The 27,223-nt window shown below is 42.1% G+C and overlaps 1 protein-coding gene and 2 long non-coding RNA genes across 8 annotated transcripts in view; 2 read left to right on the top strand and 1 right to left on the bottom strand.

The window, feature by feature from the left end:
- ZEB2 (zinc finger E-box binding homeobox 2) overlaps positions 1 to 15,124 on the bottom strand; it is a 136,067-nt gene extending 120,943 nt beyond the window's left edge. Inside the window, exons 1-2 of one of the 4 annotated variants that reach the window (XM_075933329.1) lie at positions 14,983 to 15,124; positions 12,531 to 12,668 (exon numbers count right to left, since the gene is read on the bottom strand). Coding sequence is in view for 3 of the 4 variants with exons in the window: in XM_006135668.3 (XP_006135730.1) it covers positions 12,531 to 12,603 (73 nt within the window). In the remaining variant the exon portion in view is untranslated. Of the gene's footprint in view, positions 1 to 12,530; positions 12,669 to 12,781; positions 13,080 to 14,254; positions 14,395 to 14,982 lie in introns of those variants that run through there. The other 3 variants (XM_006135668.3, XM_075933325.1, XM_006135669.4) reach the window with 3 other exon arrangements.
- On the top strand, positions 6,019 to 10,047 carry LOC142830164 (uncharacterized). Its single transcript, XR_012905156.1, has 2 exons — positions 6,019 to 6,234; positions 8,955 to 10,047. It is a non-coding gene; the product is annotated as an uncharacterized LOC142830164 (long non-coding RNA).
- Positions 14,452 to 27,223, top strand: part of LOC112547834 (uncharacterized) — an 85,672-nt gene continuing 72,900 nt past the window's right edge. Inside the window, exons 1-5 of one of the 3 annotated variants that reach the window (XR_012905155.1) lie at positions 14,452 to 14,595; positions 15,003 to 17,458; positions 18,946 to 19,290; positions 19,709 to 19,832; positions 21,745 to 21,772. This is a non-coding gene — a long non-coding RNA (uncharacterized LOC112547834). Of the gene's footprint in view, positions 14,596 to 14,738; positions 17,459 to 18,945; positions 19,291 to 19,708; positions 19,833 to 21,744; positions 21,773 to 27,223 lie in introns of those variants that run through there. The other 2 variants (XR_012905153.1, XR_012905154.1) reach the window with 2 other exon arrangements.

Consider the following 27,223-nt stretch of genomic DNA (forward strand, 5'->3'; position numbering starts at 1 on the left):
CACGGGAGTAAAGGATGGAAACTCATTTAATGTAAAAAAACCCAACAAAGAGGCGAGTAAACAGGTTTTAGTAAAATAATAATAATAATAATGGCCCAGAGGGGGAGAAAAATAAGTCGAAGACACATTTGAAATCCCAGCCTCTAAAAGAATGTTTGCACGTGGGAAGCAGAAGGCTATTTGCAACCTTTCTTTTTAAAGCCGAAGTTTAGTGTTGTGTCTAGGCGTTAACATGGGCCAACAAAGCACAGGGTGTAGTTGGGAGGCTGGGGCCATGCTGGGTGTGAAATGATTTAAGCAAAGGATGGCGTGATGGCGGGGAGGGGATTACAAACCGGCCAAAGTTCTTCAGAAGAGTCTGGGAGACTTCAAGGTAGAAGGAGCAGGCTTGAGAATGGCTTCGCAGGCGGCTTCAGAGCCCTGGCTCCTAAGAACTGGGGAGTATCAATAATTACTCAGACTTGACACTTCTGAAATCCCAGGGCGCCTGGGCAAAAACGTCAATCTCAGGTAAAGGAGGGCGCGGGACTGGGGGAGGGCTGGTGGGCCGGGAAGAGATTGCTGAGACTGGTTGAAGCCAGCCTGTCTCTGCATTTATCACGCTGTCCCAGAGGAGGTGTTTGTTCGACATCGCAGTTTGACAGCACAAAAACACTGTGGCCAGAAGCCCTATCAAAGAACCCACTGACACGTATCATTTGTGGTCTGGGTTTCACAAGGCCTGGCTACCTCACACTTTAGCTGCACAAGTGTAAAACTCCACACGTCTCGAAGTGTTCCAGGGTCATCGGAAACTTTCTTTTCATATTAGGACTGTAAATATGGCTCTGAGATGGCGACCCGCTCTGCCGGGAAGGAGCTTTGAACGCCGCACGCTTTGTCACTAGTTTGTATGTAAACTCCCCACTTCAGACGCTGCATTGGAGAGACGAACGGGCCGAAATACCCCGCCTCAGATCCCACGGTTCCGCCCAGTCCCACCGCTCAGGGTCGGGTTGAGCAGGGCCAGTGTAGCATGGGCCAGTAACACTGGCATGGAAGCGATTGGGGCGCATGCAAACCTGTGCGATGCACCCCACCAGGCAGAGGTTGGGTTCTAAGCTCGCCTCCTCCGAGCCTGGGGAGAACACGGTACGTGCCAAGGGAGGGGGCGTTCGAACAGAAGGCTAATGGCTGCGGCTCGGGGTGCTGCTTTAATTTATTCCTGGAGTTCCCAGAGCCCCAGCTGGCCTGTGTTTAGGACCCAACGTCTGAACACGTTTTTGCAGCATAAACCCAGTCGAGGCGGACTCGAACATAGGCCGGCGAGGGCTAGGGAGTTTAGAAACCAGCTTTTCGCCTGGCTTCCCCCTGCAGCATCCCCCTCCCCTCAAATGGGGAGAGTTGTAGTGCAAGGGGCTCCCACCCCAGTGGGAACCAATAGTCCCGATCCTCCTTCCCCTGTAGTCAGTGGCCAAACTTTCATCGACTGCCTGCAATGGCTAAAATGCAAAGCAACGTCGATACAGTTATACTTAAACAGATGATTAGAGCCCCAGCTCTCTATCACATTAACAAATGACTCTTGGCAGAGTCATTTGAAATGACTAGTATTGGTTGGACCATTTGAAGTAGATGAAATTTATCCGCTAGTTGGGGCGGGTGGATCCGGGACAGCCCTTAGATGCTATGATATCTTAATCTGTTGATCTGTTATTGATTCTTTCTGTTGCCTGTGACCTTGCTAGCAGTGCTGCCCCACCCAACAAGCAAATGTGGAGAGAACAGTGCGCTCCTATCACCGAGAGAAGCTGAAGTAGCATAGAACTGCGCGCTCTCTCTCTCTCTGTGTGTGTGTGTGTGAGAGAGGGACAGACTCCGTGTGTGTGTGTGTGTGACAGAGACTGTGTGTGAGAGAGACACACGGAGAAACTGTGTGTGTGTGTGTGTGTGAGAGAGAGAGAGAGAGAGACTCTGTGTGTGTGTGTGTGCGTGTGCGTGTGTGTGTGTGTGAGAGAGAGAGAGAGAGAGAGAGATTGTGTATCAAATATCGCCTGCTAGAAAATATAGCACACACCTCCTACGAAAGACATGCCCCAGGTGGGAGCCTACTAAGAGCACCTAGGGACAGAAGAGACCACGAGAAGTGTCTACTCTGTCTCCTCCCCCTCCCCCCCCCCCCCCGACGCGATGACATTATGTGCCCCTCTAATGCAGCAATAAAGGAGTAAAGGAGCCCTCTAAACTTCTCAATTATGTTTTAATTGCTCGCTCGCAAGAGAGCACATCCCAGCCCGGATTCGTTAGCTAACTTCGAGCTGCAACGCTGCCAGCTAGGCGAACACGCAGGTACTTTGCGCGTGTTATCTTCTGCAGATCTGCTACAATGTCGCTTCGGGGCCCTTGAGAAACCCACAGTCCCAGAAAGCGAAGTGTAGGCAAGACCGGTGCATACGTGTGAGAGCTGAGGGGAGGGGTGTCCACAGTGTTCAAACGAACAGCTTTCCAGGCTTTATAGACGTGTCTGTCACTCATTTATTTATATACTTTTGTCTTCTCATCCCAGGGAAAAGCTGTTCTGGCCCAAAGCCATCCTCTGTACACGTCACTACTTCTGTCTCTGGGGAAGTTCGGCTCGGCTTGGGGCTCCCCGGCCAGCCACGGAACCCGATTAACAGAACTTTGCGCAATTTCGGGTGGAGCTTCGGAGCTGGCTCTGACCTTTGAAACGCAAGGCCCCATCTCTAACTAGCTCCCAGCCAGGTGACAAGCATTTCTGCTGCCTCACAAAGACAGCACTCTAGGCTCCTCCCGTGCAAAGCAAGTTCAGAACCCTAATAACCAAATCTGTAAACAATTCTGTATCACTGTGATCATCACATTCCTGCCACCCGCACTGATGGATGTGAAGATAGGAAGCTGACCTGAGTTTCTACTTGGAACATTTGCTTAAATTGAGCTTCCCGACCTGTGCCTCTTGTCACGTCTTGAACCCATTTCTCTTCTTCCTCCCGCGCTTTAGCTTTTAGAAGCTACATCAGCTCTCCGTTTACACCACTGGATCCACTAGAAACAGGTTCTTGTGATCCGTGGATCCGGACTCAATCAGGCACTGTTTGGTTCTCTTCTTTGTATGTGTATCTATCCTAACTTTCCTGTGAAAGACTCTGAAAAATATGCAAAGCTTGCACTGATGCTGAGAAAGGGGACAAAGTTTAACTTCACTGTTGGCAACCACGAACTAACTCCTAGGCAGTTTTCTAGCAAAAGATCTGACCTGCTGAATTTTGTTCTTGGATTTCTGTTTGTATGTTATTGCTACTGCTAAGGTTGTTGCCAGCCTCAATTAGATCACAAATGAGATCAGTTTAATTCATCTCCCAAACTGTGACCTGACCATGGTCTGAAAGTATTCAAAAACGCATTTTAAGCCTTCCTTTGATTTCTAAAGGAATACTGCATGCTTGGTCATTCGTACAAATAACATAAAACGTAATTATGGGATGATTTGGCAGATGACATTGCTGCCAAACTGCTCTCCATGCCAGATACTGTAATACTGCTGCCGCCCTGGGATTTGAGTGCACAGTGCCCTTTTATAAGGCGTGTGTGTGTGTGTGTGTGTGAGAGAGAGAGAGAGAGAGAGAGCGAGATGTGTGTGTGTGAGTGAGATGTGTGTGTGAGAGAGATTTAGGTGTTCTAATGGAATTTGGGAGAAAGACTGTAACAGCAATGAGTGCACATGCACATGAAAAAACCCCAGTTAAAAACTGCTGTATCACCTAGAAGGGAAGTGGATGTGCAGTATCAAATCACCAGAAGGCTGTGACAAAGGGAGCTTGCAGCTTGACACACGGGTAACAACATAGCAAACACCTTTAATTCTGTCATGTCTCATACCCTTTGCTTTCTCACACATTTGTGACTGCTCTAACATTGACACCTACACTTTTTGAAAACTAAATAAGGCAATCTTATTGAAACTAAAAAGGCAACACCTGAAAAGTTATTCTTATGCCCAGCAAAAAATAACCCGTTATTAACTGCTTGCTGGCATAACTGGGGTACCGTGATAGGGCAATGAAAGGAGGCAGCTTTACAAGGTGAAAGTATGTGCGTTGAAAACTTGAAGGTTTCCTCAAAGATGGGAATAGAGATAATATATGACTACCAGCCCTCGACCCTTATAGTCTCTCTTTTTTTTTTTTAGCAAACAATCTCTTTTTTAAAGGATTATTTTACTTCTCAAGGCAGATTCCTAAATTCATCCAAATCACCTTACTGATGTATTGGGAGAGCCTGCAAGTTTTCTAAACAATTTTCTGAAGTTTAACAAGCATGATTTTTTATCCTTAGTATACACTGAAGATTTTTTTTTCCGGATTGATTTGGTATAACACTGTCTCCATTCACAAATCTCATTGGAGCCTCTGCTCAGCCCAAATTATTCGGTTATAAATAAGAAATCTATGTTGACTAGCTTCAAAATGACCCAAAATACCAGGCTTTTATTCCTTCCTCTCTCTTCTGCAAACCGCTATGTGAACATAACTTGGAACTTCCAAAGAAAGCCCCCCCGGGAACCCGAGTCTTATCTGAGGAGTGAAAGTGTACAGCACACAAAGAGTTAAACAGCTTTCCAGCGTTACTGGGTAGGTTAATATCACAGCAGCCTGGTAAAGTATTATCCCAGCACCTCGCTTAACAAAAGCCTCCTTTTGCAAACAGACTCCTACTTTTCCCGAAGTATCCAAAGGTGTTTACTGAAGTAAATCTGCCTAAATCCTCCACTGCTTGGGTCATAGGGGTGGACGGGGAGGGTGGAAGGTGTAGAGATAATCTCTTTTTGTAAATTCTGTAAATCTTCTGGGAAAAAATCAGGAATCTGTGTCACATGCTTCTGTTCAACTGGTAACATCTCGGTTAGTGTGCTCCTTAGGAGTGAAATCTGCCACAGCAGCTATAGGAAAATAAAACATCCCTCCCGCTTCATATTGTTCAAACTGTTCTTTCTCTCAAAGTTGCTTTAGCACTTTTAATCTATTTGCTGATGGGGGGAAAAACCTGTTAGTATCTTTAAAGCGGTTTCTGAAAAAAAATGACAGTTTGGTAGGCAGGAGATAGTACAGTTGAAAACTTGTCACTTAAGATTTCTGCGCTACCTTGGTTACTCTAATACGAGCAACCGCATATTACTTTTTACGTATTGCAAATGGAGGCAAACAACACAGAAAATTTTGACAGGTCTGCCTGAAAGGGCGTAAATACTTCTCAGCAAGCAGGATTCGGTTATAAATAAACTTTCCCTTGGTGAGAAATACTGAATATAACCAAAACCTCAACCATGTTTGATAGTGTCTTACTAAGAAACGCAGAGTGGCTTCTGAAAACCAGACAGACAAGAAATCTGGGGAAAAATATGGAGGTGGCTGTGAAATACAAGAAACCCGAGAAAACTTGGCTAACGAAACTTACACAAATATAGCATTTCTCATGTTGTTGGGGTGGGCAGGTTGCTTATTTGTTTGGGGGCTGTTGTTATTATTTCCTCTAGCTAGCAATGTGACAGCCAGCCGCAAAACTCTTTTCCTTCCCAAAGAGTTGCCCTTTTCCTCCTGTCGTGTCACTGGTGGGAAAGAAACACGCCACTCTGCCACTACGAATTTTTATTTTTTCCCCCAAAGGACATTTCTTTCACTGCTATCTTTTCATCTGCGTGGACCACATTTCCCTCAACTCCACTTCTCAAGGTCATGGCGAGTAAACAATAATAGTAATTAAAACAAAATAATAGGCAGCAGTCAAGAGCCGAGAGTACACACACCTGACCCTAACTATAACAGACTTCTCCGAGTAGAATTTGATCCCTCTCTGACACTTTTTACCTCAAGTGTTAGTGCGAGTGGCCATGAATAGCACAGGCATGCCATCTTGTAACACTATCTGCCTGTCAGAAGAGCCAAGGCTGGGTAGAGCAGGATCTATATAAGGCTTGTAACTAGGGGAAGCCCAACAAACAGCTACAAACACCTAAGTTATTTTACTCAGCCTCCACCCTTCTGCTCCCCCCACCCCTTCTCACTCTCTTTTTTTTCTCTTTTCATCTTGGCTTTCTGTTGCAGAATGCAAATGTAGCCTGCCGGCGGTGAATGGGCTGAATTGTGATTAAGAAGAAGAAGAGCTCCTTTCTTTGTTCTCCCCTCAGGGGATGTTTACTGGGAGAGACACAGCGGATCAGATATGAAAGGCATTCAGGTCAGCATTGATGTGAGCGAAAGTGAAATCATACCTAAGGCATTCAAAAGACCGCCGTGTCAGGGGTTCAGCTAACGGTGCATCTACTGTGTGTGTCTTCCCTGCTAGGGAGAAAAAAAATCTTTCCACAAACAGGCCAAAAAAAAAAGAGAGAAATTTTAATTGCAACAAAATTATTAAAAGTTTTGTCTCCCCCCTCCCCCGCCCTCCGCGATTAGACGCTACAGAATTTAAGGTTATCTTCTCTTATGGACCATGGTCTAAATAGGTTAACTTCTATTAACTGTAGCACTTGGGATCATGATTTTTAAGGGAAAAGTGACCATGTCTGAAATATGAAACCTTTATTTCCTATGTGCATCCATATGGGCTAACAGTGGCTAGGTTATGTAGATAATTTATCTGATTCAATAAGATATTAGGCTTATTTAGTCATACATGAAATTGTAGACATATGTAACCACTTCTCGCCTCCCTCGGAAGCAACTTAAATGATAAAGACAGTATGTCATATAAAAACAGCACAGCACACCTTACAAAGTAATCTTTTATTGACTTTGGAACTCCTAAGAACACTTTGCTCAGCGCTTACACCTACAGCATAAGACTAACCAAAGACATAGGAAGTTGGCATACAGCTATTTAAGTTAAATTTATTCAAGGAAAGGCTAGTCATCATAATATTTTTTCATTCAAATGCTTGATGAAGAAATATTTGGATCTTACTTTTTTAAGTTTATACTTCCCACAGCCTAAATATTCTTTCAATAGATTTTCCAAGTGGTTAGCTGACGCTGTTGACATAAACAGAGATATGTAAATGTAGAGGGAAAATAACAAAATTACAGTTAAGCATACAAAGAGTTAAGAGGTGGCTGCATTTACAGAGGCTGGAAGCAAAATGAAAATCACAAATCATGTAAAAAAAGACAAAAAAATAAGCTACAGGACTAGATTTCGTGGTATTTCAATAACCATCCTCTGTTTTGATTTTTACACCCTTAGAATCTTAGTTAAAATACACAATAATGCCTAACGTTAACATCTGCTTTAATAGTGACATGTAATTCTGAAATATTTTCAACTAGTGTTTCTGCATCACAGATTTCTCTCCTTTTTCTCTATACTCTAAAAAGACAACTAAAGAGCAATCAAAAAGGTGTCTGACTTGGCCATTCAGACAATTGCACCCTTGTGGGAATGCTGGAATGAATGGTACAGTGGACACCCCAGCACTATTGACGTTATAAACATGTAAATGAAACACATTAGGGCAGACAATCAATTGTCTGTGAGCACTGCAAACCTGCACTCCCTTTCTATGTGACAGGCACAAAATAGTGTCTACCTTGGGAAGCCATGGTCTTGGAAAAAAGGGACAAAGAGTTCTCTTTCTCAGAGGAGAAAATGCACCTTAAAAGCAGTAGGATAATGCAGATGCCAAAAACTGTTGTGAGGCGAAGAATTTCCTATTTCTTGGAATTAATGTGTTTCTGCTTTAAAAGAATCAACATCCTTCTTTCCACTTTAAGGCTAGACACAGTTTTCTTAGGGAATATTCCTAATATGGTTTTATAGATTGTCCCTCAATCTTCCATATGTTTTATTTATCTTGGACACTTTTACCTTATGTATTTATTTAAAAATTAACTTTCAATGCTGGTTCTTTTTAAAAAAATATTGATTTTATGGCAATCACTTATTTATTTTATTTTACAAGATTTTTATTAAAAGTTGATCTGTACATTATGTGCAATAGCTAAAGAGGAGTGTGGCAAAACCAGGAACAGTAAGTGAAGAATTACTGGAAATGTCATATGCTATTCAACAGTGGCATTCAACAATATCCAAATTCACTCGTTTTTTTCTCAAACTCAAAATAAAATCAATAGCTCAGTCTTGGCACAGATAACAGCCTCCTCTGTTCCAGGCCAAAATTTAATCTGTATAGCGAGATATACTTAGATATTCATTACATCTTGGTTACTTGCATTTAGTAAATAATATTATTTTAAAAAATAAACCTATATCCAAGTATCTTTTAAAGTAGTGAAATATTCTCCCAATGATCTCATCAACTTTAAAAGTAATCTACTTGCAACAGATCTTCACACTTATAAAGATAACTAGGAAAAGGAACGTTCTCAGTTGACCGCTATAACTTGTCCCACCTGAAATAGCTAAAGTCTCAGATACTAGTCAATCTTCAAACTTTACCCATCAGTGAACATAGATCCTACATCTCATTACCCAGAAACATTGGCTAGATTTTGTTCTTTTTAAATGATGAAAAGAATTCGGATTTTGCCTGTTCCCCAGAATGTCTCGAAAGAGGTGTGTGTCTTTTTGGCTAGCGTTCTGAAAAAAAGGGAATAATTGTGTCTGCTTGTTTGGTCTGTATTCCCTTTCGGATCAAACGCCTTGCAAGCACTGAACTTTCTCCCTTTGGGAGAATAACAATTGGGAGTGAGATGGCAAAGAAACCCACGAGATGTCTACTGAAACTCTAGAGGAAATTAGACCCAACTTTCCTTTTCTCCTCTTCCTCCACACAAAACATTTTTGTTTTTAAAAGAGACAACTCACTCTCCCCCCCACCCCACCGTCCATGCTATGTCAGAGAAATCTGTGTTAAGGAAAGCCTGTTTGTACCTAGTCATCTCTGCCTGAGAAGGAGGAGGGCATGATGAGAAATCAATCACCTTCCTCTTATTTCTAAGGCTCTGTATACAGCAGGAAGAGAGAATCAGGCAGCATCTCCAGTGAGACCGCTCCAGCTATAAACAGGGGCAACATCAACAGCAAACACCAAACTTTGTAAGTTTCAAACGTCGCTGCTCGGTCTATTCCAGCAGCTTGGCTATCTGAGCCTGAGAGCGATGACTCTCGCAGGGGGAGGAGGGGAAGAAGTGCAGAGTGGGGAGAAAAAGAAGGGGGCTTTGGGCTTTCTCTCCTTCAGTGAAAGTGTTACAAAGTGAGTCAGGCGACTGGAAATCATCTGACTGAACTTTCCTGAAACCAACACACATTCCTGGGCAGCGGGCTCCTCTGGTTTCCCCACCTTCCATCCCCTTACTCCTGTTCCCTTCTCTTTAGACCTTTCTCTAACACATTTTCTCTAACACATTTTTCTGTGCATAGTCCCTCCGCCCCCATGACCATTTATTTTAATATGACCTCTCCCACCCCCCGCCACACTCACACGTTTCCCTGACACTGTCCTACTGCACTACTCTCCTCTCCAGCTCTGCTCAATTCCGTTATCTTGTAAAATCCTGAGGGTCCCCTTTCTACGCTATTTAGCTTTGTAGGAATTTTATTCAGCATCGTTTTCTAATCCTGAGCTCCGACCATCCTTACACCCACCCACGCACCCACACATAGCGCATAAAACACATTTAGGTACTATTTGGTTTCTTCTATTTTGGTCCCCTTTATCATTTCTATTTGGTTACATTTATATCACTAGTTTCTTTGATGCCCATCTTTTTTTTTTTTGTAGCTTTTAAAAATTTTAATGCTATTGCATGTCCAAGGAATTTCTATACGATTTAGATAAGCATCATCATATTTAGTGTTATCAGCAAAGACACAAGCTCAGAAGTGACATCTTTTCCATGAATCCAGGAGAGAAGAAAAATCCACTCAGTCCAGATAAATCCTGGGCAATCCCCAAAGGAAAAGGCATTGGATACAAGCTTGTCGAGACAGAAAATGAGAAAAAAGTCTACCTGCTTCTCAAAACCAGAACATTTCTGAGTCAGAAATGAACGAAAGAAGCAGATTATGGAACACAAAGCAAAAAAACCCACTGGGAAAACAAAAAGGAATAAAATAAAATAAAATAAAATAAAATAAAAACGCAGTGGTTGGAGCAAGAAAGGGAAGGGAGAAGTTAGACCTTCGTGCAACCAATTCTTACACTTTAAATGAAGTTTGCAGTAACTGTTACCTTAAAATCGCAAATAAACTTCCTACTCCCAACTGTCCTGGATTTCTGAAGTTATTGCATCCTATGAAATAATAATTTCAAAGGAGCAACAGAACATATATCATTCCGGTCCTTATGAGTTTCCCAAGACTTGTGTGCAAGTGTACACATTACATTCACTATCTCTTCCATAGACATAATCATATAGCTTTCCGGACATTGTACATTTTTGCTGATCAAATTGTTTTGAGAAAACATGAAACACATCGATACACACTCATCACAGAACATGTGATAAGGTTTGGTATGCTAAACTAATAATCTTGTCTGAAAAGAACCAAGAAGGATAAAATAAGAAGCCTAAAACAAACAGAATATTCTGTAGTGCAAAAGAGCACTTCTGGATGCCTTGCTTTAAATCTCATTCTCTTGCCTCTCAAAAATGACTGTTTAACATAAGAAAAAAGGCTACTTGACACAAAGCTTTTGTTATCCAGTTGATCAGCAACGTGCTTTAGATACTTGTAAGGGGAAAAAAACCCCACAACAGACATTGATTTTAGAAAATCAATAACCAACATTTAATAAAAAGAACAGAAGAAACACAAGAGAGGAGAGGGAAACATTACGTGTAATTTTAATGTCTACTAAATTATCCAGAGATGAGGGGAAGGGGAGGTCTCCTATGTGAGGACCACCTTAAATAATGACAGACACAGGAGCAAAGGCGGGGTGTGTGTATGGGGGGACTTAAAAAAGATAACAAGGAACGGATCTTTGGGAAGCTGCTCGGAATATATTATTTTAGTTGGGTTTTTGTAATACTAAGCCCAGCAAATAGATCAAAGACAACACAAAGGGTAACATAAAGAACAGTTTCTGACTAAAATTCCTCTATCACTCCCCCATATGGCTCGACACCTCCACCACAACAAGAAACACACACACACGCGCGCGCGCGCGCGCGCACACACACACACACACACACACACACGCAACCTAGAGAGAGGGAAGGGGGGGGGAGACAGAAAGGATCATTTGTTTCTAATCAACATTCTCTTGTCTTTGTGTTTTTCTCCTTCCACCCTCCACTCCACCTCTCCACTTAAATGAAGTAGCTCAGTTATAAGCAAATAGGTTCAGGTTCACACAAATATCTTCATTCCTCCTGATCTCTAGAGGAAAGTTGTTGAAAGTGGGGCCGGGATGTCCATTCAGGGGCTCCACAGTGGCTGGGGGAGGGGGACAGACTTCCAAACCAACGAAAAAAGGAAGAAACTAGGGAGGGACAGAGGCCCACACCAGAGAAGAGCTGCCAAATGTGAGATCAGACCAGAACACCCCGTCCCACTGAACCCAACCTCTCAGCCGCCTGCAGAGACCAGGGGAGAGGGTAACTGTGAACAATTGGGCAGCAAACTCTTTTTATTCGTGATTAAGGAGAAGGAAGTTTCATTTTCGAGTCCATGCCCATTTTTAAAAAGTAAATAACTCCTTGCCAATGTGGCTCACGATTCTCACGGTGCCTTTTTCCCAGGGAATATGAGGGGTTTTTTTTCCCGCGGGCTTTCCCCCCTTAATGGAACTATTAAAAATACCTCTCCGCCCCCTCTCGTTTCTCTCTCTCTCTCCCTGACACTAGGGTCCATGACTGGGGTGGTTCTGCCAACATGAAAACTGGCCGGAAAGTGGCTTTGGTCTGTGTGAGACTTACATGTCTGGGAGGTAATTCTGCCACTGCAGGCAGCGGTCAAAGGAAAATAAAGCAGGAGAGAGAGAGAGGGAGAGAGAGAGAGAGAGAATCCAGCGAGTCCTGGGGTGCGTGTGTGTGTGTGGAGGGGGATAAGGGGTGAGAAGCCAGGCGCAAGAGACACAGAACCCAGGACCGTTAGGCAGAGCAGGGACCCGGGCAAGAAACTTTCAGCCTGCCTGAGCCACACAGTCTGCACGGGGCTCTCGCTCAGTGTCTCGCTTTTCTTTCCAACCCGCCCAGTGATTCTGCAGAACTCAAACTACAGAAGCCCAAGATCTGGGACTCTGCCCACTTGATCGGACTTCTCCAAAGGCGCCCGGGGGGAATGGGGGGTGGGGGTGGGGATAGGAGCGCTCGGTTAAGCTGGGACTGCGCCCGGGGAGAAGGACTGCGATCCTCCGGCTGCTTTGACACTCACTTTCCCTGGGACTCCCTTGAACTCTCTCTCCCCTCCAGAAACACACAACAGGCGGATCTCTCCTCCGCTACACAGAAAGCGATCGCCAGCAAACCCCGGGCTGCTGCTGTTGCTGCTGGGTGGTTTTTTCCCCTCTCCCCCCTCTGTCTCTCTAGTGGAGTCGAAAGGAAAAGTTTGATTCAGGGTTTTCTTACCGTTTTTCCTTCTTGGATTGGCTTGTTTTCGCCTCTTACACCTGGGGCCATCCGCCATGATCTGCTGCTTCATTGATAAGAGTGGATCAGATGGCAGTTCGCATGGACTCGACTCCCTGATTCAGCAGCACGCAGACTCTATGTAACAACCAAACACAGCAACAATGTGGGAATTGGTATATCCCATTTAAATGCAGGGCGCCAAAGGGAACCCAAATATTCCCCCCCAAAGAACCCATCCGCACACGCACAAAGACTCGCCGCGTTGGGGGAGGCTGGATCAGAGATTAAATTGATCCCCTTCCTTTCCAGCCAGCCAGGTTTTTAATTTTGTGTGTGTGTATTACACCAGCACAGGAGATCGGAGAGACAAGAATTACATCTTCAAAATGAGTCATAACTCATGACCGTATGAGGGAATGCACAGCCTCGTAGAGAAGGCTGTTTGACTCAGTGCTAGGCGGACCATTTCCTCCTAAAAGTACTTTAGCCTGACATGGCAACTTGTTCTCCCCTGAAGTGCTCGCTTTATCTTTATTTGTATTTTTGTTAGTGCACTTCGGCCAACTGAGGAGAGCCACAGGGAAACAGAGCTCTCTCTCCCCCCTCCCTTGGAGGGTAACGCGCAGAATTGAGACCTCACTTCTTACCCTCCCCCCCCCCCCCCGCACTAACAATGAGAAGTGTAATTATAAACCTCTGTCACCTTTTTAGTCAGTTTGACAATATTCATTGTAGGGTTTCCCCATGCCCATTAAACAAAGATTCGGTATGTCTCCGTCCCCCCCTCCGCCCGAGAAAAGAAACAGAAATCAAAACTACTGCTGTCAGTGTTTTCTGGCTTTCTAAATGATCATATCCATTTCGACTTGTAAACTTTCATACCTATGTCTGTGCACACATGCAGGCTGTATTTGAGACTGAATCTGTCAAAATGGGAGTGGGGAAGCACTTGGTTTGCTCGATATAAGGCTCCTGAAACTGTCTATCTTGAAGAAGATGCTGTAGCTTTAAAGATGCTTTGACTCAAGGATTAGTTTAAACAGGGGGCTATAAAAGATGTAACAGATGCAAACTGTAAAACAAGGGCAATTAACCCTTGCTCTTCTGAACAAAATCCACCCCAGCCTAGGATCTATTGTCTGCTCCTAAGCTATAAAGCTTTACACAAAACCGAGAAATGGATGACCTGTCTCAACACATTTTGTAACCCAAGTGGATTTAGTTTTATGTTTCCCTTTTAACTTTCGTAAAGATTTACATCAGAATTGATCAATTAAGTGCGCTGTACTTTTGTGTCTTATTTGCTCTGAATTCGCCTCTCTTAGGCTTTTGATTATAAAACAAGGTTGCTTTAAAAATCCATGTGCAGGTAAGTGTATGAATATGCAGATTGTGTGCACAAGGACAGTATGTTTACTCACAGGCTACAGCAAATGAATCCATATTGAGAAAGTAAACTGGTAGTTTTATAGACATGGATGCATGTGTGTGGGAGAGAGAAAGATTGAGAGCATACATGCAAAAACTTTATATTTGCTCAGTTATTTCTTGCTCTGCATCTTGTTATCTCTCCACCATCATCACAGATCAAGCATAAATAAATGAAAGTAAATAGAAGAGAAACAAATTAATAAAAGCCTGGACCTGTGAGCTTTCTTCGACAATTGGCTTAATAATGCAAAACCCATCAATGGCGAATAGTTTTAAATGTATTTCAATACCTGCTCTGCTCCTTAGCATTAAAAAGAAAAGTTGCCAATAATCTTCAATCTTGGGGTTTTGAGAAGGTTTTTTTCCCCAGCTGGATTGACTATTTTTTGTAAACGACTTTTAAGTTCCAGCCACTACTTTCACTTCTTTCTTTGGGATCCCAGAACCTGAGGAGTTACTTCACCCAGTCTCACAAAATAAAATAAAGAAATGAAACTTGCTAGGCAGACAAAACAGCAAACTTTCTGTTTGGGGAAACACATCTTTGCTAGGACTTCTAAAGCAGGCTGCAGCTAAAACCCTGTCCAGCCGTGCTCCCTGTGCATACCCAGTGCGTGCAAACCACTAACAGGTACATGTAAACTTTACGATGATCCTGTGTGAGTCTTAAAATAAAAGAGCAGCGAGGTTTTTTGAAAGAATGAATTATTTTCCTTGCACTGAAACTTTTGCTGTCATAATTGCAAAAGACACCTTTCCTACCTGGGTGGACAGGTACTGGGGAGGAAAATAACAGCAGAGAACGGATCGCCATAAAAGAACCAGCCCCTCCTGAAACTGGTGCCAAGTGACTTTACATTTCAGTTCAAAATGAGATTCCCCAACTATAAACAAGCTGAGTAAGCCACCACACTCGGGAAAAAGAAGGAAAAAAAGGGTGGGGGGGGGGGGATGAGGCGGTGCAGGAGGAAAGGGGGAAAAGACAAGAAAGACAGAATTATTTAAATTCAGAACCTACCTGCGAAGTCTTGTTTGTAGTTTTGGCAGAAACGGTGAGAAGAAAAAGCATGAAGAAGCCGCGAAGTGGAGGAGAAAAGGTGACGGGAGATGCAGCTCCTGGAGAAATTGTAAAAAGCCTTGCAAAGAGTTGTCGGAAGGACCGTTATTCCTGCTGGGCAGGTTAGGACTGATCTCTTTCTGCCACTCCAGGAAACACAAACCTGGGGACGGACTGACGTGTTACGCCTCTTCTAATGACATTTTTTTCTTTTTCTTTTCTGTAGGAGAGAGAGGAGAGACCCTGAAACACACGCCACCTATCTTTGTGGGGAGGGATAATTGAAGAGCACCAAACGTGAGCATCATGTGGAAACGTGATCGCCAAGTTTCTCTCTGGGAAAGGATCTGGGATAGATTATACCTTGAAGTCTCCGCAAACGCTTTAGTGGAAGAAATGAAATTCCACCTCCCTCCCGCTCTGTCTCCCTCCTCCCTCTCCCCGACCCTCGCTCCCTTTCCTCCCGCCTCCCCCTCACCTCCCCCCCCCCCCCCAACCATCAAGTCTTTGGCATCATTATCCTCTTCACTAAATCCTACTGGATACAAGGCGGAAAACGGTGAACACCATTCACAGAACTGGGTAACTCCAAGGAACTGAAAGTTAAAGGGAGCGATTCTGTGTCTTTCAATCAAGAGCAATGCTTCTTCTCCCTGCCATTGCTCCCATGCCCAGATGCTGCAGGCACCTTCACTTGGGTAGCTTTTCCTGCAGGGATTCTAGCAGGACAAACTCTTTTTTCCTCCTCACCCCCCCCCCCCCCCACGTCCTCCCCTTGTTTCAGATGAGCAAACCATAGCTCTCAATTATAGGTAGAAACTAAACACTGCGTTTGCATGGGGGAAAAGGAACCTCCTTGACTTCTGATCACTATGTTTCTGCCGTTTGGTTGTGATTCGACGCTCATCCATCTTATTTGAGCGGTCTGTTAGATTTGGTGAAAAACGTGCTATTTGACATTCTTTCTGTTTTGTTCCCAGATATGTATCATGGGGTGAAAAGGCTTTTTCTGTCTCTCTTCCCCTTTTGGAAGGGAAGGAGCTAGCTAGCTAGCTAGAGGGACTGAGCGAGCGGCACTAAACTTGTGGGAATAACAAGTTTCACAGTCCAAAAAACCAGGGAAATAATAATAATTATAATAATAATTACAATAATATTAAAACCAGACTCCACCTTTGCACTAAAAGGATTGGTTATGCAAATCTGGAAGGGCTTTCCTGGCAAATGCAGCTTTCTACTGTATGGTTAATTAAATCATCACTCAAAAGCCTTCCAATGTGACGCTTCTGTCGTAATCCAATCAGGTTACGTAGGTCCTAAACAAGAAAGATATTTTCCACATCTGGAAGTCAGCAATTTAGCAAGTACTGCACATTATTAACCAATTCAGAGCCCCCTTCCCAAGGGGATTTTTTTTTGAAGTTTAAGTGTTCTTAACCAATGCTCTGCTGTTTTGTTAATCAAAAAGCTGGTTTGCACTGCACATAATTGGAAACTAATATAGAAGTAACTAAAGACAGCCAAATTTGTGGATGGTGAGCAAAGGCGTTTATCTGAAAGGGGAGGTGGAGGGTGATCTCTGAGCCTTTATCAGTTCATGCCCAGCTCCTCAGAGAACCCACATACAGTTCCTTCTCTGGAAGAACTTTACATAATCTCAATGTAAAGATGAACTTCAGATCTTACATGTTTGTATGATCTTTCTGAAAGTAAATGTGGAGCTGCCCAAGGGCTGCATTAGCGGGCTCTGTATGAATTTCCCTGCTTTGACAGAGTTAAATCTATTACTGCACTTTTTTCCCCCTCCTGAAGTAAACTGAAACAAATGGTACACTGATCCGACACTATACTTTTACTTACATTAAGCTAAGATAAACTGCTCTTGAACTGTGCATTGAATGTATGCCTAAAGCAAGAATTGTAATGCTAGCAATAGTCACTAGCAATTGCCCTCAAAAATGCTCCTGATCAGAGCACACCTTTCTGATGATTAAACATTGCAAAGAGAGAAAAATCAAACAAGCATTTGCAGACGATCGCTCCCTCAGAGACCTGGGGATTATTTTTATCTGTTAATAAAGCTACTCCTCGATTAAAAAAAAATAAAATCTGAACGCACTACCCTGGCAATCATCCGATCATACGATTTTGGGGGAAAGAGGGAAGATTGAACAGTTGGTTACGACATAAAATTTGGACACATCTGGGGACTGTAACTGTCAATGCAACTAATGAATATAAACTGAGTGTTATTAGAAACCTGAGATGTCTTATTGTAGGCACATTTTAGAGCAACAAGGACAAAATCTTTTTTAACAGTTCCAAATAAAATCCTCAGCTCAAGTCAGTTTGTTTTCCTGCTGCTTCTCTGTTGTCATTCAGCGAGTGAAGAGCTGACAGCCTTCAATCAGTGGACATTACTACCCTACCCGACCAGGTACCTACTCAAACCAAGTTAAGTTTCTACCAGCTCAGGTATATAGGCGAAATTAAGAGCAGAAACTTTATCATGTTGGTCACACTAGTGTACGGGACCTAATGAAATAGTTAATGAAAAATGTGTCTGTGTATATCTTATAGGAGGCTCTCGTAGAAATATTAAAGAGCAGCTTTCTGAAGAGCCGCCAGTTATATTTTGAAACTTAATTGTTTTAAATGGATACATGATGAACTGATAACAATGAACCCTGTAATTGTGCATGTGAGAGCAAAGGGTCTATTGCCCTTTCTTGGGGGTGAACTGGGTTAGTAGTGCTAAAACTTTTTAGCATAACTATTGATTGAATGTCAGAAATATTTTGCTGGAGGGTGTATGATCTATCTCCATATATAACGATAGCTACATAGAAGCAGAGATACACCGATACAGACAAATGTGATACTATCTTAATAAAGTATGTGGCATAGTGCAAATATCCTGAAATCAGATTCAAAGTATTATTAATTTGAATTAGATTCTCTCAGATGCAGAACACACATTATAAATCAAGGGCACTCTGCTAATTCCTTAAAGAGTCAAAGTGAATTTAGATGCATATGTTTTAAAAAAGTGAATGCCAATTACCGAGTCGTTCAATTTCCAGTCACTCACGTCCTGTATAGAAATCAAGTTCTTAAAATAAATTAATCCCATTACAAACGCCTTACATATTATTCCTGAAGTTCCAGATTATAAAATGAAAGGATGGGGAGATGGATTAAAACAAGCTCTATTTTAACCTGCAATAATGCTGCGATCGATTTTTCATCATATTATATCTATCTAATACACACACACACATCACATACAGAGCTTTGACGGAATCACAGAGACAAAACAAACCGTGTGGCTATGTTCAGAGGCTTTAGGGAACACTTTTGCATTGTCGAATAATCTCTGGTCATAATTTTGTAGGCTCTCCTCCACCGCTCAATCTGACAGTTTCTGTAATTCTTAAAGCACCCCCAGCACACAAGGATCATAGAGATAAAATGCTCTGATCTTCTCAGGCTTGGCACAACACTCCAGCCTTTATTATTAGTCTGAACATTTTAAAAAATGCGTTATATAGGGGTTGCTATTTTTTATTTTGACCAGAAGACACAAACATTTAACAATCAGTTAAATCCCACTGAGAAGGAATTTAACCTTAGTTCAGGCGATGATTTCCTGCCTTGGACAGGACTAATATTGGGCGTGCAGCTTCTTTAAGAGATGGAAATAATGACAGTGGCTATTGATATTGCCTTTATTGGGGGTGGTGCTGGCAAGGCAGCTCTCAGATTTTTTCATAACTGTAGAAAACAGATTGCAATTAATCAGCCCCCTCGACACAGCCTGAGATGAAGAGTCTCTGCCTTTATTTTAAAACTTTGCAAATGTGATGCCTTCCCCTAGCCGTTAAAATGAAACTCCAACCCATTTTTTTTTTTTTTTTTGCCTAGCACAGCCCAGATATTTGCACCAGTCTGCCGGTGGGGTGGATCACACCCCGTTCCTAGGCCGGCTCACTGGGGAGAGTTCCCTCCTCCCTCCACTTTTCCTGTGTGCTGCAAAGCGAAAGAGAGGAAACTTCGGAGCACACACCCGGGTCCTGTGCTGTATTGCTACAAACCGAGCCTGACTGATGGCACAAATGCAACCAACGCTGGCGGGGCTGCTACCTCCCCTTCAATGATTTTCCCTTTGTCAATTGCATCCCTCACACGTGAGGGGCCATGTGAGCTCAAGACCCCTTCTCTGTCTCCCTGCACCAGCGCCTCCTCGCCCAGTGTCTGCTTTATCACCACGTGAGCTCGGCCCCCCGTTTCCGGTTTGTGGGGTCTGGCTACTAGCCAGGGGGCTATTGGCCACTGGTGTGTTGGTGGCGCAAGCCTCAGCTGAGGTGTTGCTAGAGGCTCATTATCATGAGAAAGGGGCCGCGAGGGGAAGTAGCCCACGGGAGCTGACAGGCAACAGCAGCGTAAAGGGACGCAGGGAAGTGGGAGGGTTTGACAAACTCCTAAGCAGGGTGTGTGGGGGAGGCTCACCCCCTGCAATGTGATTAATTATCAAGTGGGTTAGCTAGGCCCAGAAGAACCTTGGCCTTACTTTGCTAGTAATGCCTCTCTGTGAAACGAACCAGCGAGGATGGCAGGGGAAATCTCTCTCTTGCTCTGGAGCAAAGGAAGGGCAAAGAATGTGGGGGGTAACTTTGTTTTGTTGCAGGGCCCAACCCGGAAAGGTGGATTTGGGCGAGAGAGAGTCGGAGAGCTGCTGGATGTCGTTTTTGCTCCTTGCAGTGATTTTCGGTTTCATCTCATGAAGTTAGTTTTAATCACAAGTAGCAAAGGTGAGATCCCTGCTTTTGCTGCACATGGGTCCCTATGGTCTGCCTTGTTGTGCAAATTTCGTATTACAGTTTGGAAAATAAGAAGGGTAATTTGCACACTAAAAGTACCTGAAGTTAAACATCTAAATCGATAGATAAGTAACCAGGGCTATATCTAGACTGGAAAAAATAGGCTGCATTGAAAAATGTGTTTGGAGAACATGCTTTAACTATCACAACTGAAATACTAACACAGGCAAGAGCTTAGCATTTGTAAAATCTGTTAGTCTGTAGTGGGAAGCCTATCAAGACCAAGGTTTTGAAAGCTGTTAAACCTTACTATCCTAGGGCACATCTACACTGCAGGGCAAAAGTCAAATCAAGATAGGCAGCCTCAGCTATGTCAATTGCACAGTTGAAGTTGAAATAGCTCAGTTCGGTTTTTGGTGCAGTCTACACTGCAGGCAGTTGAAGGAAGAACACTCTTACTTCAACTTCCCTTACTCCGCATGAGATGAGGGTTACAGAAGTAAGAGTAAGAAGTCCTCCAGCTCAACATTATTTCGAAATAACAGCTTGCTGTGTAGATGTGCACTTTGTTAATTTCAAAATAATGCTGCAGTGGGGATGTGCCCCTCCTGTTTAAGCAGACTAGATCTATTTGTCTAGTCTAGGCAAAGGTTGGATATTTCTTTCAGCCATCACATTGCCACAAATTATGAATTTTCTGAGATGTGAAGGCAATATGCAGATGTAGTAGCTAAACGTGGCCTGGTGGGAGAACATCAGCTTTGCTCCACTGTGTCTAAAGCCCCTGTTGGGGTTTCATATTGTGGAGCTCTGGAGGACAGAACAGAAGCAGAGATAGGAAGGAGCCAGGGAACAGCTGCTGGAAATTGTATGCTCTGCTTGGGTGCAGGTTTATTTTCAAGCACAAATTCCTGCTGGTGAGGCCTCTTATTTTAGGGAAGGGGACTATTTTGTGCAGTCACCCCTGGGGGTGGGATATTGTGGAATGACTTCTCACTCTGAGAAAGGGGAAGCTAGGAAGCTATGCTGAGCCCAGGGCCTCCATGTGACTGTTCCAGCTTCATGCAGGTGTCTTTAAGGCTGTATAGATTCCAGGTTTAGGGAAGAAAGACCAGTTATCAGGGGAGTGAAGGATGACCTCACACCTGCTGAGGGGTTTCTTCCCAAGTATCCCCTTGAATTAACATTCAAATTCCTATGCAGAAAAACTCCAAGGCAAGGGAAAGGATTGCTTGGCTTTATCTCTCTGTGGGCATTTCAAGGTGTTTGGTTTCCTGTGAGTCCCTCCATAAAAAAGATGAACCTATCTGTCTCATATCATTATTAATTTATCATGTATAAAGTCATATATAAGACAGCCTAGTTTTGTTTATTCATGTAATATACTTCTCTCTCGACTGCAGCTGAACAAATGGTGTTCAACATGGCCCATTTTTGTAGGATACAGACTGCTCCTTGTGCTAAATAAACAAGAGACAGTGACTTTGGAATACCTTTGATAATAGCTGGAGAATACATTTTTAGACCATGTATGAGGATAGTTAGGGCTTGTTTGGCATAGTGAGCTGTATTTGTTCTTTTTACTCTTGTGGGATTGGTGATGAGTTGTGGGTACATTTCCTGGCTGAGTTAGTGATTATTAAAATTCACTGCTCACTTTTGTTTAGTTTGTTGTTTACTTTACTGAATTTTTAAAAACTTGTTAGGATGCAATTGAACACACAGATTCAACAGTATTTAGGCCTGTAAAATAAAGATGCATTAGAAATATGCCTATTATGCTTCAGAATTATTAATTGACATTTTTATGATGAATAATTAATCATTTGAATAATTTTTGTATCTCTGATCTGAACACATATTTGCATATCTAATGTCTGATTTTTAAATGTGGTTTCTTTAGTTGCATTCTCCCAGGACAAAGACACAAAGTAAGTAATATCCTAATGTAAAACTTTTTTTCCTTTGCAGTGGTGAAGGTCTTATTTTTTTTAAATGTAAGTTTCTATCTCACTAAGAAGTTGTCAACAATTCACATATGTCTTACATATACTTACGGAAAAACATATGACCATTTGAAATGAACACACAAAGGCCATACTTTCTGGCGGTAGTAAGAATCTCTGTAATGTACACATTCATTGAAATTGCCTGATGTTAATAAGGTATTTGACTGAGGAAACCATAAAGAAATCTGTCAGAGACATACAGTGTTGTTTGTTCTTTTTTAGCTTGTTTATATGATTCTTGGTAACCAATAATATTTTAATTTGGGAAGTTTAAAATACCAAGTGTATTTGGCGTTATTTTTTCATTATAATAACCTTCTATGGAGTACATATATTTTTAATTTCTTGCTATATTTTTACAAGCATAAATCATAATCCTCAAGGAAGACTCCAATCCAGAGTCAGTGGTCCCTTAAAGAATGGTGTAAGATGCATATTATTTGCAAGTTATTGGGAAAACAGGTGCAAGTGATGATGTGTAACTTGCACAGCTCTGGCATTCAGCGGGGAGGTGAAATACATGCAGCTTACCCTGGGATTGGAACAGAAAGGAAGAAAGTGCAGGAGGAAAAATAATTTCCAGGAGGATGTAAAAAGAGAGTAAGAGGAATGGGATCTTTCCATTCTCCTTTGCATCACATTAATTATCATAATATCACTGCTGAATATGATCCAATGATTTACATGGAAATAGTCTCAATTTTTTTCAAGTCTGAATTTATCTCATTGCTTAATATGTTCAAGAAGGAAGAAAACATTTTGTGACTTTTTATTTGTTGGTACATTTAATTGTATTGCTCAGATACAGGCATCTCAGAGAGATGAACATTTAAAGTATGTCCTGTTACATTTCTTGTTGTAACTCTGAGAAACCAAGCTGAGAGATGCCATAGAAATACCTTAAATAGATAAGGTACTATTTATGTTTTGTAGATTAAAGAATCTGCATTAAAACAAAAGCATTGGAATGTGATGCATGGTAATGTTTATAGTTGCTTAGGGTCATCTGTATAAAGGAGATGTTACATCTGGAGTGTGAAATTAAAAAAAATCTTTAATTTTTCCTGTTGTGCAGTAACACATACAACTATCTAAGTAATAATTTTTATAGTGGAAGTATGATAGTAGACTATGATAATCTTTGTAGTAATATCTGAAAAACAGATATTGTATAAAGAAAATGTGAAATGTAGTTCTCTGAACAGGCTGAAGTTTTATTGAATGCATGTTTAGTAATTGCATATGCTCAGTGAATTTTTTTCCCTGTGGAGGGTTGAATTTGTAATAATAGAGTGGTAAACTGGAGCAAGACTAGCAGCACTAAGGGGCAAGCTTTGAGTTCTGTGCCTAGAACTTCCATTTACTTTGACTTCTGGAGTTCACCTATTTGCAGTAAGATTGTTTCTAAATATTCAGACTTCTCTTTTAGGAATTGCAGGTGTCTCTGAGCTAGAAGGAGCTTTAAATAATCACTTTGGAGCTGAAGAAAGAGCTGATTTTTAACAATGGAAAGTGAAACTCAAAGCTAGAGAAGGCCATATTTTCATGATCTCGTTATAGAAAGTAAGGGTTTAGACCCCTGTTCTGGGAGTGTCTGATAAGTGACCTCTACTCCCACAGCCACAATGTGAACTCTTCAGGAATGGAACAACATCCTCCCCTGCCTGCTTACAATCCAGGGCCTACTCTACCAGCCAAATGCACGTTGTTTTGCCTTCCCCAATATGCTCAGCAAACTAACACTCTTTACTGTCTCCAGACATCACCAGAACCCCTGCTTTTTGCTGCCTAGAAAAGCAGGAGCAGAGGCATTAAAAGAAACTGTGGTGGCAGGCAGGAATTCAGGGCTGAGATTTCTGTGGCAAGCTGGTCTGATACTCTTTGCCAGCATTCTTGGATTCTGCAGCACTTTTGTGAGGCACAGTGGAGATTCTGGGGTAGCATTAATTTAAATATAAACCCAATGTAGCTCCATGGCTCATGCTATTTTTTAAATTAAATTCAATTAATATTGTTTCTACACTTTTAGTAAGTTACAGACTTTTGTATCAACAAGATACAACTAAACTACATTGTGGTTGGAAGGGAAGTTGGGAATTTGACAGCTGGAGAGGAGCCAGCTTGGTCTTCTGGCATAAAGGAAAGTGGCAGAGGCAATTTTGGACTAAAAGATAAGCTTGTTAGCTGGTTAATTCTAAAAAAAGATCATAAGTAAGAATGTTAATATTGTTGAATTTTAGCTCACCATCCTTAGGTTTCAGAATCAACATACAATTGGATGAATAGTATACTTCATACTTATTTATGTTATTATTTTTTATTTTCTGAAGTTTCAGGAGAACTCAATTAATATTTTAAAGACTATAAGATTATAAAGAAATTCATAAGGACTTGAAACACCATTTAACATGAATTGTGGAGCAGAGTTCCTAAGCACGAGCAAATTTCATGCCAACACAATTGCAGAAGGTTTGAAGGCTGTGACTTAACCATGTTTCTGTGGCTGACGGAGCTCTACACACCTCCCTTTCAAGCTGTGAGATTACTTCCTTGGCTGGACTAGAGGATGGTAGATGGACCAAATTTCGGAAAAGCATCTTCTGAAAAAACAATCAGAAAAAGGTACACAAATTGCGGAGCACAATTTGTGTACCTTTTTCTGATAAAGCTCCGTAGTCTAGACACACACACACACACAAAACAAACAAACAAAAAGCAGGAAAGATTTTTCCATAGAAATTTGCATTATCTTCTCCCTTCGTCCCTCCCCTGTTCAAACCTGTTTCTCAGGACATTTTCTGACCAGCTATCTGGATCATTCATTGCACTCCCTCACAGTTCAGCTAAAAACTAAAGTTACTGATGTTTGTACAATCATGGTTTAAGCATATTAATATTATATTATTTAAAAACTGCTGTATGCAGCATCTAAACTATTTTCAAACATTACCATCTCTTTTACCTATATCAACTATCTTGCTTCAAATCAAAATAAGAATGCCAAAACTGCTTTGTTAAAACAACTGCTCTTCTTTTTTTGCATTCTGACAAGCACCCTTCAACTAGAACCCTCTAAAATGAGTAATTTAGCCTTAAAAAACCCCCAAATAATTCCATTTATGCCTCTCAGGGTATGTCTAAACTACATCCCTCTGTCGAAAGAGGGATGGATGTAAATTAGGCAAATTGAAACTGCAAATGAAGGGGGGATTTAAATATCCTGTGTTTCATTTGCATAATCGCATCACAGTGGTCTTTCGAAAAAGGGTATTTTGAAAGTGAAAGTGCCATCTAGATGTGGTTCTTTTTTAAAAAAAAAACCCCTTTTTTGAAAGATTCCGTACTGCTCATTTTTTAGATGGTGCTTTCACTTTCGAAATACCCTTTTCCGAAAGACCGCTGTGATGCGATTATGCAAATGAAAGGCGGGATATTTAAATTCCTGCTTCATTTGCAGTTTCAATTTGCCTAATTTACATCCCTCTTTTGTCAGAGGGATGTAGTTTAGACATACCCTCATTTGTTGTATTTCTCATTCCCTGTTCTTACCAGGTGGGAAATGTGAGTGAGAAGGGGGGAAAAGAGCATGAAGTGAATGCTGCTCCTCCACGAGGCTCAGCACAAGGGGAATGGAACAGAGGTAGTTTGACCTTCCTATTACCAGGCTGGTCAGGGGCCAGAAGTGCCCCCAGCATAATTTGGGCAGCCCTGGGAGCCGTTGTATGGCAATTCTGGATGAGCTGCCTATGAACAGCTCCTTCACCCTGAACTACCTGTTATTTCTATAGCAGTCTGCACTATGATTTGACCCAAACATCTCCTGCAACCTCAAACCCCATCTCTGGCACATTCCCAATGTTTGAGGGTTCTGTAAGACCATTTTTGGCTGACCTACCCTGTGCCTGTACCTGGGAAATTCTCTCCTGATTGGCTAAAGGATTTTTATTTCCTGTATATGCTGCTGGGGAAGTTTGTTTCTTTTAATTGACTGTTTATTTTACAATAGAGAGAATGCAATAAATGCCCTTTGGAGCTGATAAACCAGCTTGCCACTTTTCCCTGAACACTCAAATATTAGGTGACAAGGAAGTGGGAAGACTGAAGGCTACTGTAGCTCACCTCTCCCAGGCTTAGTATATACTGCAGGGTCATTGTTCAAGAAGCCTTTTGCGGAAGAGTTCTTGCATAAAAATGTCTTGCGCAAAATCGTGTCCACTCCTCAAAGCGCATTGCAAAGTGAAATGTTTTTCCACAAGAGAGCGTCCACACTGCATGGACACTCTTGGGCAAGAAAGCTCTGATTGCCTTTTACAGAATGGCCATCAGAGCACTTGTGCTTTTTCTGATAGGGGTATCTTGTGCAAAACCGCCTCTGGAGCATCCACACCTGTCTTTTTGCGCAAGAGCTGTCATGCAAAAAGGAGTTATTCCTCATGGGGAGAGAAATAACTCTATCGGCAAAAGCACTCTGTTCTGTCAATTTTCTTGTGCAAAAACACACTTGAGATATGGATGCCCCACCGATTTTTGCGCAAAAATGGCTGTTTTTGCAAAAACCTTTTAGTGTAGACATAGCCCCAGATTACAACAACAGTTCAGGGAGATTTATTGTGGTGGGATCAGGGCCTCTATAGTTCTAGGCGTTTATCTGACTTTCCAATCTTCTGGGAGCTGGAGAACAGGGAGATTTATATTAAAATGTCTTGTCCATCTCTACTTTCAATCTACTTAGAGTCAATGCATTTTGTTTCAACATTGGCAATTATGGCACAGATTTGGTACCTGTAAGTGAGCATGTTTGTTGTGTGACATGGGGAAACTTAATTGTCAGAGTCCAATATTGCAAACTAGAGGCATTCAAAAATCGTGAGAGTGGCTTAAAATCACTTGATTAAAGAAAAGCAGGTTCTTATTGTTTGTTTCCTAGTTTGTTCTTCTTTTCTTGCATTCTGACAAGTAAACTTCAACTAGAATCCTCTAAAATGAGTAATTTATCCTTAAAAAATAATTCCACTTGGGATTCACTTGGATAATGTTTTCTAGCTTCCCCCGCCCCTGAAACCGAGGACTGGAAACATGCTATTAAAAAAGAAAGATGAAATTCTCATATAATCCCATGACTCCAAGAGCTGGGGTTTTAAGAAGAACATCAACAATCATAAGATATAATAGCTGCAATTTTGATGCTATTTTTGGATGGTTACTGATGGATAATGAGAGGCTGACCACAGCTGTGATTTATGGGATAGCATTTAGGAAAATAGACAAGAGAGAGAATAGGCAAGAGGAATGAGGTGCTACCATCCTTTAGAGCAGTAGTTCTTAACCTGGGGTGCACGCACCCCTGGGGGTGCGAGATGCCCTTTCTAGGGG

The sequence above is a fragment of the Pelodiscus sinensis genome, chromosome 7, assembly GCF_049634645.1.
Source record: "Pelodiscus sinensis isolate JC-2024 chromosome 7, ASM4963464v1, whole genome shotgun sequence".
Taxonomy (NCBI): domain Eukaryota; kingdom Metazoa; phylum Chordata; order Testudines; family Trionychidae; genus Pelodiscus; species Pelodiscus sinensis.